Source organism: Chaetura pelagica, unplaced genomic scaffold (genome assembly GCF_000747805.2).
Source record: "Chaetura pelagica isolate M959 unplaced genomic scaffold, ChaPel_1.0 scaffold29, whole genome shotgun sequence".
Taxonomy (NCBI): domain Eukaryota; kingdom Metazoa; phylum Chordata; class Aves; order Apodiformes; family Apodidae; genus Chaetura; species Chaetura pelagica.
Window position 1 is genome coordinate 2,387,601 of NW_009970720.1, and position 13,927 is coordinate 2,401,527.

At 40.4% G+C, this 13,927-nt stretch overlaps 1 protein-coding gene across 1 annotated transcript in view; it reads right to left on the bottom strand.

Moving 5' to 3' along the window:
• Positions 1 to 1,970: 1,970 nt before the first annotated feature.
• GPC6 (glypican 6) overlaps positions 1,971 to 13,927 on the bottom strand; it is a 514,022-nt gene continuing 502,065 nt past the window's right edge. The window contains exons 8-10 of the mRNA XM_010006359.1: positions 11,855 to 11,991; positions 2,611 to 2,786; positions 1,971 to 2,173 (exon numbers count right to left, since the gene is read on the bottom strand). Coding sequence (XP_010004661.1) covers positions 1,971 to 2,173; positions 2,611 to 2,786; positions 11,855 to 11,991 — 516 coding nt within the window. The remainder of the gene's footprint in view (positions 2,174 to 2,610; positions 2,787 to 11,854; positions 11,992 to 13,927) is intronic.

Sequence of the window (13,927 nt, forward strand, 5' to 3'; positions counted from 1 at the left end):
TTTTTGTCATTAGACATATTATATAGATAGTTTGTAAATACTTTTTAGTAAAAGTGCTTAAGTCTACTTTATCCTAATGTGCTGTGTGTTTTCTACTTCAATTTCATGCCTAAATCGATAACTAATTATAATTTGACAAGAAAAAGAGATTGCAATGGATATGATCTACCTGCTCTGCTGTTCAATTGTAATGTGGTTGGCTGGCTTTACAGTGTTTCCACATTTTGTCTATACCATTTCCAGAGTCACCAGAAGAATTAGGAAGTAAATTTCTGGCCAATCATTTCAACATCACATAGAATAGTCTCAGAAGCCCTTTGTCTGTGGCTGATGGCAGAGGGGAGGTTTTGATGCCTAATTGTCAACACTCATTCGGCTGGAATTTAAACAGCTTTCATCTTGGGTCTTACAACCAGATGCAAATTAAGGAAACTCTATCCAGGACCATGGTCATTTAGGCAATGATTATTAAAACAATGCATCCTTTAACAATCTGAGAGTACAACTGCTGTCACAATAACATCCATGCCCTTCTGTAGGTCTATCACACAAACTTGCATGCCCCCTACAAATACACACATATGAGAGAGGTTTTTTCCCCCACCCTTCAAATCTGTTAAGAAATGGACGACTGGATATGTAAAAAATTCTCTTCTTTGATTTTTGTGCTCACCAGTCATTAAAGAGTTACGTTTCAGAGCAGCACAAAAAAAGAAGAGCTGGTTGACCAAACATTTTTTTTCTTACAAAGAAGTGTCAACCCTGAGCTTGTAATTAAGAAGTTAAAATCTGTGATTTATATATATTTATAGATATAAAAATAGATGATCATACTAAGACTAAAAAAGTGAAAGAAATCTCCATGTCAGTACTATATATTTGTTTGTTCTGAAATTTTGTAGAAGAAATCCTTGTGATACTGAAATGAACTGATAAGAGAGACGTAGTTGGATGTGGAACACACTATTGATCCAGTCACCGGGAGTCCATTAGAGAATTGCCATGTGGGTAGGATAATGAACATAGTAGCAGAATGTCCTAATCGATGTCAGAACAGTGACAAAAGGAAAGAGATTATATCACAAGAGATTATTTTCTGTCCAAACCCTTGAGGGCAGATTTGTCAGGAGAGTTGTTTAGCATTGCCATCACAGCTGATGGTGAACTAAGTGGAAATCTGTGCCAATTGTACAACATGGATAAATAGTAAAAGAAGCTAGGTGAAATCGTGTTACTACTCAATTTTTTACTGGGCATTAAGATTTAAATCCTAAACAACTGTAACATGATATTCTGAAGCTAGTGGAGCTACTATCATACTAAAAGATAAACTTATTTTTCAGCTTCTCTGCCTTCATACCAGTCTGATGTGGTTGGCAGATGGAGTGCAAGACATTCACCATTCAGATATGCTTTTGTGTTTGAAAAAAAATCCAGACTTCCTCCCTATAGCAATGATCATTCTGATCATCTGGATGTCCTACAGAAGTTCCTAAAGGAAACCTGGCTGTCAGTGAAGAATGGTTGAATTTATTTCTTGTCTTTTTTGTTTTGTTGATATTCTGTTGAAATGCAGCAGCCTCGAGTCAGGCCTGATTCAGAAAGACAACTGTTTTCTTGGTTTCTCCCCCCTTTTTCTCTCGTTAGGGAAAAAACACACACTGTTAAGATCCTTTTACTTTTGCAGCATGAAAGGAAATGAAGCTCTTAAAGTCTGTAATAAAGGTTTGAGAAAGAATTATCTCAAGAGTGGATATCATCTTCAGAGTTATCTGAAAAAAAGGAAGCAGTTCAGTCTGGCACCTGGTACTCTTTGGGAAAACAAAAAAGGGAAGCAGGTTGCAGTACTGCTCTCTTCTCATAGAAAACTGCAAGTGTTTGTGGCATGGTCCACTGTCCAAGAGTATAAGAAAAGAAGCAAGTTGGCTGTTTCTGTAGCTAAAAGACAGTTTCTCCGACCAGATCCGGGATTATCTCCACTGTCTCTGCAGTATGAGACTGATGAAGACCATGAGCAACGTCTGCAGTGACCAGCCAGGCCGCGTGGCTGAAGCCTCCACCTCCCTCCTGTCGGAGTCAACCAGCGGCGCTTCAGTGGTGACAAAATCGAACTCGGTGGGACAGATGTCATCTGTACAGCCACTTCCACTGCCCGAGCCGCTGGTTTCATCGCCTGGCACAAGGGAGAGAGGGAAACAACGTGAGGGTCATGGGTCACAGTGCCCATCCCTTTTCTCTGTTTGCATTCCAGCTGGCACCTTGATGGGGACAAACACCTTAGGAACAGAGAAGTGGTGGTGGTGCTACCGTTCAGTAAAAGCATCAAATGAAGGCCACTGTGATTTAAGTATGTGCTTAAATGCCCTCCTGGAGAAAGGGTAGGCTGCTGGCATTATAGAAAGCCCTCAGTGTCTTGATACATTTGGCACAAAGATGAGCAAGAGGAGCAAAAGAAATACATAGCTGGAATTTCACAGGACAGAAAAAGACATTTTTTTTATGTTGTCAGCAACACACAGCACAAAGACCAAAGAAGGTCATTCCAATGGAACCTATTTTTAAATGTGTTCCAAAAATATACTTATTTAATGACAGTTAATGGTTTCTTACTTGTATCCTGGAAGTTGACATCATTTCCATTATATGCATTCTTCAGTTTGTTAGTCATGACACGTAAGGCCATGATTTGTTGTCGAATGAAAGTGTCTGGCCTTGTGATGTCCACATCTACTTCTGGATTGTTGATCTGGTTGGTCAAGCCATCGTTCATGATTTCTGGCAAGTATCTATATAGCAGGATGAATGATAGTTTAAAATGCAATAAGTTTCAGAAACAAAAGACTGTACAGTAAGTGCTGTGCTAAGCCATTTGACACTGGAACAATTACAGAGTTCTTAAACAGCTCCAGTGAAACCATTTTAAAAATATGTTTTTTAATTTTACAGATGCTAAAGGTTCGTTTTAGTATCTCAGCTGCCTAGAGAGCAGAAAGGATTTAAGCTCTCCAACCTCCTAACTCTCCACATAACTCCCCAGCAAGTGCACTGGCTCTTTGAGCTATGGAAGAGGTTCATCAACCAGCAGTTAAGTTCATGTTCAGATCCACTACCATTATGAATGGTTGCACTAAATTAAGCATCTAACAGTGCATCTTTCTGTTTTTGTTTCCTTTTGCTTAAAAATTATGAAGCCCTTTCTTATATATATAGCATATTTGTTGTTTTGAGATAGTCTAGAAGGCTGTCTTGAGGCATTATGGTGCTCCTTGTTTAAAGGAAGCACTTGATTAAGTTCCTTCTGCAGTTCTTCCTTGCATCCCTCTTCTGACCACCATGAATAACATTTCCAGCCTATCCAACATCCAGACCCATAAGCAGCATTGTGAGTTCACCAAACTCCAGTATTCTCTTTGATCTGATTCTTTTTGATTCTCCTTATTCCTTACAAACAGGCTATACTTGCATCTCCCACATGCTTTGTGCATAACATATTTAAGATATGGCATTTTCTACCCATCCACACACCTGAATTTTTCATTCAGGCTCTGAGCGTATCTTTTCTTGATGACTGCAGCATTCCCTTCTCTGACCTTGGCAAATGCAGTCTTAGGCTGCTCACAGGTAGCAACTGTGCTTTTGCAGGTATCTCTCCCCTGTAAAAATCAGCCCATGCCTCCAATCACCCCATGATAAAAGCCATCATCATCTTTTGTTAAATACGAACACTTTGTCCCCTGCTTCTTTTTGTTCTCAGGAAACTCTCCTTATAGGCATCTGCAAAGCTATCTTTTCCAGCTATCTTTTCCAGCTTTGAATCTCCGTATGTGCATTTGACAGCTGCTATGCTGATAAAAGGCTGACATTATTTCTTGATGTTATCTTGAGAAAACAGGGTATCACTGCTTCCCTGTTCTCTCTCATCTGTATTTACCTCCTACCTTTGCCTCATATTTAGACTGCAAAGGATCTGAGGCAGATTGACCCTTTGTTCAAATTCTTTATAATGATATGATCTATTTTGTAATTAGTTTGCATACCAGGCTATCCTACAGATGTTTGTGACACTCCTCATGTAGGTGTGTGCTCAGCCAGTCATACTAGCACAGTCTAGCTTACTAAAGGCAAACTATCATGATGCCTGATACCAACTACAGTTGAAGAGTATTTCACTTCACTCTCAATTGTGCCAATCCAATTTGCTATTGATATTCAAATTTGGCACTGGTGCCATTGTTATAGTCATATTGGTCTGGAAACAAAATATATCCCTGAAAAGTAAATGTGAAAGTAAAGGGAGAAGAAAGGACTTTCTCTGCTGAAGCCATGGTTAAGGGAAATTCAGTTTTGTATTGTTTCTGGAGGTTCACAAAATGATGACTGCTTTGCTGCACTAGGGACAGGTTCAGTTTCATCCTAATAGGTACTCCTTTTGCAAGATGAGACTCATATGTCATCAGTGGCCTTTGAAAGCTCAAATGAGAATAATCCTGGGGGAGTGTGAACATATAAGAACAAAATATGGCTGCCAAAAATACCCAGCCTCAAAACATGTGTCCTGTTGTTTCACTAGTACCGTAATGAGAAATATAAATGCTGTGGGGATCCCATCCAGACTCCTGTGGTACAGGCTTAACTATGGTGAGAATGCAGAGCCACCTCTCCTAGTCTAGAGGAGTTATGAATCACCAAAGATAGAAATTGGAAATAATTCTGCAGAGCTGCCTGGAGGGAGCAGGTTGGAGACCTTGGTGTGCAGGCAAGCTCTGGGCTGCAAAGGAACAGCACCTCCATCTGTCACACGTCTCTACAAATGAAATGGCTGGTGTAGATAAATTACTCAGCCTAGAAGTAAATCAGTGATTTCAAGGTGCAGTTGATTAAAAAAAGTAAGAATGTAAGAATTGCCCTACCAGCTCAGAGAGGATGTCCATCTTACCTGGTGTCTTGTCCATGACAGCACCATGGCTGTAGCTGCTAGAAATTATTTGAGATTGCTGAGTGTTCACGTGGATTGCTCTCCTTGTTTATGAAGGGCTAGCTGCTCCTTACTGCAAGCCATCCATGAGACCCTAGACCTGAACAGCAATTCGTGGGCTTTCTTTGACTGATTTATGTTTATTTCTTCTTGCCTTATTGCTAATAATAAAAGAAGAATGTACTGACTTCTTAGTAAGCTTTTCATATGGAGAGAATATGAGTTAGTTTGGAGATTCAAAGCAGTTAGAGTGCTCTGGTGTGTGCTTTTTATTGAGGTTCATATTCTGCATTGTGATTAGAGTGGATCTGGTGTCCTTCTGAAGACCATCTAACTTTAAATGGACCAGCCCATTCAGCCACAGGAAGTTACTCAATCTGTCACACTTCCCCTTGTACCTGCCTTAGGATCTGGTGGCCCTCACAGCATTCCTGGCATAGAAGGGTTAACCTTTCAGCAGAATGGTCCAGTGCACCTCATCTAGGTGTGTAAGTGTGGGTCACAAGAAGTCCATTACCTTGTGATTGCTTAAAGGTTAGGTGGATACTTGAATTCCCAGACAAATGAGCCTCTTGGCCTTTAGGGCATAAGAACAAAAGAATTAGAGAGGCTGAGGACTCATCTTTAGGTTTACACAGTTACCAAAACTTGCATGTGTAAATGCAAGTGCCTGCGTATGAGCAGAGTCCCACTCTTGCCAGGTCTAGTCAACACAAGATCGAGTCAAAACTAGTCAGGAGTTTATTTGTCAGTGGAGCAGGGACCACTGTTGGAGTCCCATGTGCCTTTGGCCAGATGATTAGTTCATTAGATGTCATCTGCTGGGATTTATCTGCACAAACGTAGACATCTGGTCCCATTTGATTGCTCTTGGTTCTTCTTCCTTTTCTAATTACTTGCTGTGAGAGGTGTGGCTTTTCTATAGGTCCTGCATCATATCCACAAGCTTAAGGGGGAGATCTTGTACACCTGGGGCATCTAACATTATATGAGGTGTCCTTCTTTAGGCAGCCAGATTGAGTCTTGAATGCCACTCTAGCCACCAGGGGATGTGCTGCTTTGTGTCTTGCTGCCACTCCAGTGAAGTCTGAATATCTCATAGGTCCAGGGTCTTATTTGCCAGCTGCATAAGGTTGTCTTGACTATTCAGACTATCTCACATATCAGTAGATAAGTGTGTTCAGGCAGCTGAAAACTGCCACATTGACTACACTGGCAGGATTTTGGGTGTCCCTTCAGGCACCTTAACGTTTTTAAAATGCTGTAGCAGTTGTTGCCTAGGCTCTGGTCCAGATGGGAACTAGTGTCCTGTGTCATACTCATCTCAGACATGCCGGAGACTCAAATGACTCAACTCTCACTTCGGCAACACAAATGACTGCTTATTGTCTCACCCACAGGCATCTATATTCAAATGCATGAATTTACATGTCTGAATGTGAAGCTGGATTCTGCCCTCCTTACTGAACTAGTTCACTTGCTTCCTGAGGGGGAATAAAAAAGGCAGAAAAGCCTATATCGAATGTAAATATCTTTGAATTGCTCTCCTTTCTTGGAAGGACTGGTGCAGGCACGGGAACACACAGCCCAAGGTGTCTGGTGAGTGACAGCCTCTGGGAGGCAGCCCAGCACATGTTCTGACAAAAGCATTTTGACGTGTGTGGGGTAGGGTTAAGTCGCACCAAACAGGAAGCCCTGCCTTGGGACCACTTTTTGACAGAAGATTTGTTGCTGGCTGGGCAAAGATGTTGAACACAGCTGCTTTTGCTGCAGTTCTGTAAATGGAGACACCCTTGTGAATTTTTAGCTTTGCTGCTGCTTCTGCTCTGGGTAACGATTTCTCTGTACGCCCGGCCACTACAGAAACTGAGAACTGTACACCCATTATGAACAAAATGAAGTGCCAACCTGAATCAGTGTCTGTACTTTGCATCCTCTTAGTGAAAAAAAAAAAATAAATAAAAAAAACCAGCTTTCTTAGTCCTCTGAGTATGGAGAAGGTGAACAATACTGTTTGTTTTCTGCCGTTTGCTCCTTGCTCAGCTATGTCAGGATTTTAGTGTAATTTACATTGTTTTCTAAAATATTAATGATTTCTGTTCCTCTTAGCCTTTCCGCAGCTCTTGCTTGTCTCAGCAGACACAACAAAGATGTCTTTTGGCACATCATAACCAAGCACCACAAAGCATATTTAAAAGCTTTTTTTTTTTTTTTTTTTTTTTTAAATATCCAGTCAGTGTTTCAGGGTGTCTGCTTCCCTTTTAAGTTGAAAATGACTAATGAATCTTTCAGGTCACTTCTATAAAGGCTGTAGCTATGAAAAAACCCCAAGCACCACAAATATATTTTATACATTTTTTTTTTTTTTTTTTTTTTTTTTTTTTTTTTTAAATATCCAGTCAGTGTTTCAGGGTGTCTGCTTCCCTTTTAAGTTGAAAATGACTAATGAATCTTTCAGGTCACTTCTATAAAGGCTGTAGCTATGAAAAAACCCCACACACGCAACAAAAGGGGAGGAATATTCTGGTTTTTAAAAGACACCTTACTTAAAGGGCAACGTTCTTCATATTTTGTTGCCACAGCAGCTGCTTACAGTATGACTGGAGCATCCCACCCAGGCAGGACTGGAGTTTTTCCAGCTGCACAGAACGGTAGGCAATAGGAGTACAAACTACAGCACAAGTTTACTCAATCTGGGCTGGGGGTAGGCAGTCACATCTGGTCCTGAAAGATAAGTGCAGTGAAAATGTGGCTTGTTTGGCTAACTGGATCACCTCATCTTAATCTGTTTGCTCAGCAGGTAATCCCCACAGGATATTTTCAGTTTGCTTTTTGTTGTTGTTGTTTTTTTCGCCCCCTCTATCTTGGAGAAAAGCTCAAGGAGACAAGAGAGGGCTAAAATGGCTCATCTGCCAGTTTGTTGGAAGGATGAAGATGAAAAAATACACTAGAGCCATCAATTAATTACAGGCACTTTTCACACTTACCAATAATTGGTTTATTTACACTTTGGCTAGTGGTGCTAAGTGGTTCACTTTCCTTACTGCCTGGTAAAGGAAGTACTCATTCTCATTCTACTCATTCTCATTGCAAGCCTTGGTGGTCAGCAATGAGCAGCTTTCCCAAGGCAGGCACTGATTGGTGAGTTTGTCTTCCGACCTGAATTTCACCAAGAATTAAAGGCTTTCTACCTGGAAAGTAGGCACTCACCTACCTATGCCAGAAGAAAATTTCAGGCCAGTTAAGAATCTATGCTGTGTTCATTTTGATGAAATACCTTGTAGTTTTTGAGCTACATGTTGAAAAATACAGTGTTAATTTTTCCTTTTATTCCCTAACTTTCTCTATTTTTTTTTTTCTGTTTATAAATACTATCTGTCTCATATATAATTTTATTTCTTCTTCACTGTCCTCAGAGGTGTAATAGCCTCCTCATGGAAAGCAACACAGGTCTCATCTCTTCCATAGATTACAGCCTTGCAGAGCTAAGACATACTAGTAGATCTCTAGTCCTATGGAGCTTGAGCACCAGGATGACAGTGCATGAGTGCCTGGGTTGGTTGAAATGAGCTGATTGGAGCAATTTAAGGTTCTTCTGGCCACCAGAGCAGTGGCATATTTGGTTACTGTTCTCACTTCAGAATAAGTCACTTACTCAAGGGCTCATACTTTGGATTTAAGTCCTAAAGCCTGAATTCCACCATTTCTGTGAAAATTCCTTTATTTCTGGAGAACACCTGTTAGTGAAGAGGTTATCTGCTATTGTTAAGTATTTATCTGCATATAGGGAAGATGCTAATCTTTTAAATTTTGGTCTTAATATTTTTTTAAAAAATCCTAAAGATCTTTAAAAAAATCTGTATCTATCTGGTAGAAGACATTAATTCTTTGAACATAAATTTAGTTCAAGTTCTTTTGTAATTACAGATATGATGGGGAAGTACTGTTGGGAATCTCTTTAAAAAGTACTTTGTCTGAAGTAGCAGTTATTCTTATTCTTGATTAAAACAAAACAAAACAAAAAAATAGGTTAATCCACCTAATAAATGTTTTCCCATTTCCAAAGCACTTGGTTTCTACCTGATGTGATCTGATTAAAAGCATTCTTTGTACAGGACCAGCTATGAGCCAAGTGCACCCTTCCAGAACACCAAATGGATGACTCTGTTACCCCATGATTATTCGTGAATTGGCGACCTTCATTTGACACCTGGTGTCACTGTAAATTAATCATGGCAGCAAAGTGATATCTGGGGAGTGTAATTACACAAGTGACCTTGGTGTAATGCCTGGCTTTCATCTTCTGTGATCTCAGGTTTGTAACTCTTTTCCTCTTTGAAAGCAGCATCAAAAAGTGATGTATAAAATGAAACATGAGGCATAACATCTATCTGGCAATTCAAAGTTTCTAATTGCTTATACCACTAAAAGATCTGATAAAAATCTGCAACAATCTGCTTTCCCAACAGTAGCCAACATCATGTTGTCTCCTTACTTGCAGCATTAATGTCTAGGAAAACAAGAGGTGGCTAAATTTCCTTTTTTCTAGCATGGATTGTTGTCATATTCTACAGAATTCAAAATGCAACTCTTCATACAGCACAGGGGTGCTTATGATGGGTGACACAGTGAACACAAATAGGTATATGCATATTGGTCAGATTTTGCCACTTGCTCTTGCAGACTAGCATTTGGTATCAGATACTAGTCAGTACAATCAAGGAAATGTGGTTTTTTTTCTATATGCTGCAGTAAATGTCTTTATTCACTAGTCAAGAGCTGATTTTGCATCTAAAGCTAGTTATTTTTAATATTATTTTCAATATTGTTTCATATACAGGCCCTGGGATCTCTTTGGTATATTACTTGTTCTCTCCACCCGAAGGATTTATTGAATTTTGTTATTAAGACTCTGTCTGTACATTTCCTCTCTGATTGGTTAAGAAATAGAAACTGGACAGAGAAGCAGTGGCTGGGCTTGCTGAAAACTCTATTTTCAGGTGATGCTTTGAAGCTCAGTTTCCACATTCAGCGAAATGTCCTTGTTAAATTAATCAAGTAGATTATCAGCAGAGAACAGCTTTTCTCAGTGGCTCTAGAACATTGATCTCAGAAGGCATAATGAAGATAACCAGGCTTCTCAGAAGATAAATACTGCATAAGGAGAGTGAAAAATTACCTGCATAAAATGCACCTCCATAACTCCCAACAAACATGGAAGTTGTGCCAGACCCTTCAGTGTAGGAGCAGAAGAGAGCTGAAAAGTCCCAGTGAGAGGCAGCAGAAACACTAGCATTGGTCATGGAAACCAGGAGAGGTATCTGCAGGTTTGTTTGACTGCTCTTTTGTAGAAAGAGTAGCATATATGTCTCAGTAATGCATGCATCCTGATGTGATGTGTGGCATCCACGTGTGGCCTGGGAACTCCCTTTAACTGCTGCAGCTCCCCAGCCTTGGGTCATAACTTAAAAAGCCCAACCAACAAACCCAGATAGTACAGAGGAAGACAAAACCATGGTTTTATTTATCTCTTCACACTGCTCCTTTGTGAAGAGGCCTGTGACAGCCAGACACTCCTCCTAGCTGTCTTTCTCAGAGTCCCCAGGGGCTTTGTCTGGACTTGGGACTTAGGAACTGAGCAGTGACTTGTGCTTTTGGACAGATTTGGTCATGTGTGTCTCAAATGGACTAGCACTCGTGTGTTCAACGGACTAGCAGCATCCCAAACAGCCCTTTGCTCTCCTCTGTTGATGAATGATTTTCAGCATTGTGTAGTAAGGCTAGGGAAAACCTCGTCTTGTAAAGTGTACTCCTTATAAAAGTGATTAGATTATGAGGTAGGTGCAGTTATCTATGTATCTGCCCATCCATCCATGCAAAACGTCACTTAACAGGTTTATTTTTTTTTATATGGTGTCTTATATTCACTGAGTTTTTATATTTCATGTGCTTTTCTCACTTTATATATATATATATATATATATATGTATATTTAATGAGCTATTTTTTGTATTCTGGCTTCATTCGTATCATCAGGCAAAAGGAAAATAAAGATTCCAGTCCTTCTGTGCCAGAAAGCATCACTGCTCTCCAGATTCAGTGCTCGTCACACACTCAAACTCTCCACTCCTGTCAACCAAAAAAAGCAGACTACTGCTGCAGAAACCTCACTGCCCACCATGGTCCTTGAGCCAATTCCTCTTTCTTTCTCAGCAGGGATAATCAGATCCTCTCCTCTGTCAGCTGATTCAGCTGATGAATCCATGCTGGGACCTTTGGAGACACCTGTTCATCTGCCAGCTCCAGCCCCACCACAGCCAGAGCCAAGCAAACCTTCAAAATTAGAACTTACAGAGAACTCATCACAAACAAGGGCAGATGACCACAGTATCTCTGCTGAAGTAACATAAGGTCGAGCCTCCTACACAAGATAAGTAGGAGTGTTACATTTATTCTCTGCTGGATGTTTTTCAGGTTTGCTTTTTTCCCCTGCAGCCCCCGAGCAAATAGACTAATCTAAGTCAGCCAATCGCAAATAGAGCCAAAATTCCAATTTCTGTTTCATCCCAGTATGATATCCCGAGAGTACAATTGCTTCACAAGCTGTCAGGCCCAACACAGGGATGCTAAATGGAGCAAAAGAGCTCTCAGAAACCTTGGTGTAAATGATCCTTCTGGAGCTGAACCAATGAACATTTTCTGCACTCCAGCTTTAATGGCACCTTGACAATAAGCAACCTCAGCTACAAGCTGCATGTGGACAATTACTTGTTCATCCCTTTTCTGTTTCACTCTTATTAACAATTTTGTGAAATTCTGTGATTGTTCCAGGCCAGATGGGGACCTGGACCGAGTGTGGTGGAGAGGGGTCCACCTCACCTGGCCTTGGTGTGGCCGTTCCAGCAGTCCTCCTCGACTGACGGACCGGCTGTCACCCGCTCATCCTTGCAGATTGTGTAGGGTAATGTTGACCAGAACTTTTTAGAGAGCTTTAGCTTTTCTTTAATGTCTGTTACCTGATTAAGAGACAAGGAGAGGGAAAACAGGTTAAAAACATCAGCCACACTATCATGTTAAATAATAGGTTGCTTAATTCCATAATGGTAATGATGGTGAAGGTTAAAAGGGCTGAAGGTGCTAAAACTTAAATTGCTGTATTTAGGAGCAAGGCACTCAGCATTTGGATTCAGAGAATCCAAATAATGAAAGTTACCTTTTTCCGCAGGCAGCACATTAATAAAAAGCATGTTACATCTTTCTATTTCTAGTCTCCACTTGTCTAGGTTTTCCTAAATATACATATTTCTAAGAGTTAATACACCTCACAGTCTGCTGGATGTAAATTCAGTTAAAGAGTGTACACCAGAGAAAACGTCTCACCCACCAACTTGATCATGCCTTGGATAAATATTATATTTAGAGCTACATGCACAGGTTTTAAGAAAATTATGCAGTGCTGAGCTTATGTTGAACTGATTTAAGACACACAGCCTGAATACAATGCAGTACATTTGGGTCTCAGTAACAGTGAGAAGTTTGTGTATACACAGGCATGCAGAGACTATATCTATCTTTGCTGTTAAGTGCAGATATATATCTGTAGCTGAATACAGACTTCACATTCCAGTAATGTGACAGTATCAGAACAGTTTCTTTATATTATAAACTCCTTGAACAATCATTTATTTTGCAATGGTTCAGGCAGCAAGCAGGAACAAACTGATTTTCCAGCATCAGCTTCATAAATAAATGGCTAAAATGTTATCAGTTCTTGTTTTGCATCTGGTTTACTAAAGTGGAAAAATCTACAAGAATAGATAGAAAACACAACAAAGGACAGACTGCAAAGGATGGATTGTACCACTGTTGTCCTTATGGAAACAGATGCATTTCACATTAAGTTGTAATAGGATTTAGAGGAGCTTGTTGAATAGCTTTCGAAGGAAGTTGCGGAGCTTTATTCTTTAAAAAACACCAAGATATAAAAGCTCTCTATTCTTCCATTCAGTCTTGAGATTGGCTTTTAGGTTTTTGAGGTACAATACTGTACTTGGCTATTTATCTCTTTTATCTTTTGTTCTGAGACATGATAGCTCTCTGAGCAAATGGCCTGCACTGCTTAAACTCTGTGGAATGGCACTTTATAAGGCAGGAGATAGAGACAGCCAAGGATGTTATTTCAGAAGCACCATCTGCATTTTCATCTGTAAGAAATAAGTAAGACAGTATTTGGCCTCGTGACTTGTTGACAGTGTTTCTTGCCATCACAGACACCTTCTAAATCTCCACCACATCCTTTGCCAAGCCCTAGGGACTTTGTTTTCATATGAGATGCTATCAGCATTTGCAGGCCTGTAAAGTCTCAACACAGGAGCCCTGGCAACCCACAAATTAAATTCCAGTTTACACACCGTGGGCAAACCTTTAGCAGAAGGGAGGATGGTCTCAGGGTGCCTGCCCTTTCTGATGTCTTTGCTCCATGGGACCAGGGTCTCTGGGCAGACAGCAGCCCCTTTTTATCCTTTCTGTCCATTCTGAGGGTAAAATCCCCAGAGTCCACACTTGTGGGCACAGCCAACCAGCACAAGCAACTCAGTTAAAAACTGCCCAGTGTTCACAGAGAGGTGTGTAAACTCCCGTTAGGCCACCGTGTAGCAAACCAGATAGAGCAATCCTATGGAAAATGTAGGGTGAGGGTTTATAGGGAGGAGGGTTCATTCATATAAGCTTGGGGACCATGAATCAAAGGGACAGATTTTGTCATTTACTGTTCGCGCCTGGATAACTATTTATATGAGCAATCTGATAGATATCACTGAAAAGTAATTGGTTTTTAGAGTAGTAACTCTGTTCCTCTCTGGAAGTTATTTTAAGCTATTCACAACTCAGATGTTTTGAGTTATATTCAGATTTCCACCCTAAATCAAATTACAGCTGATGCCAAAAAACTGC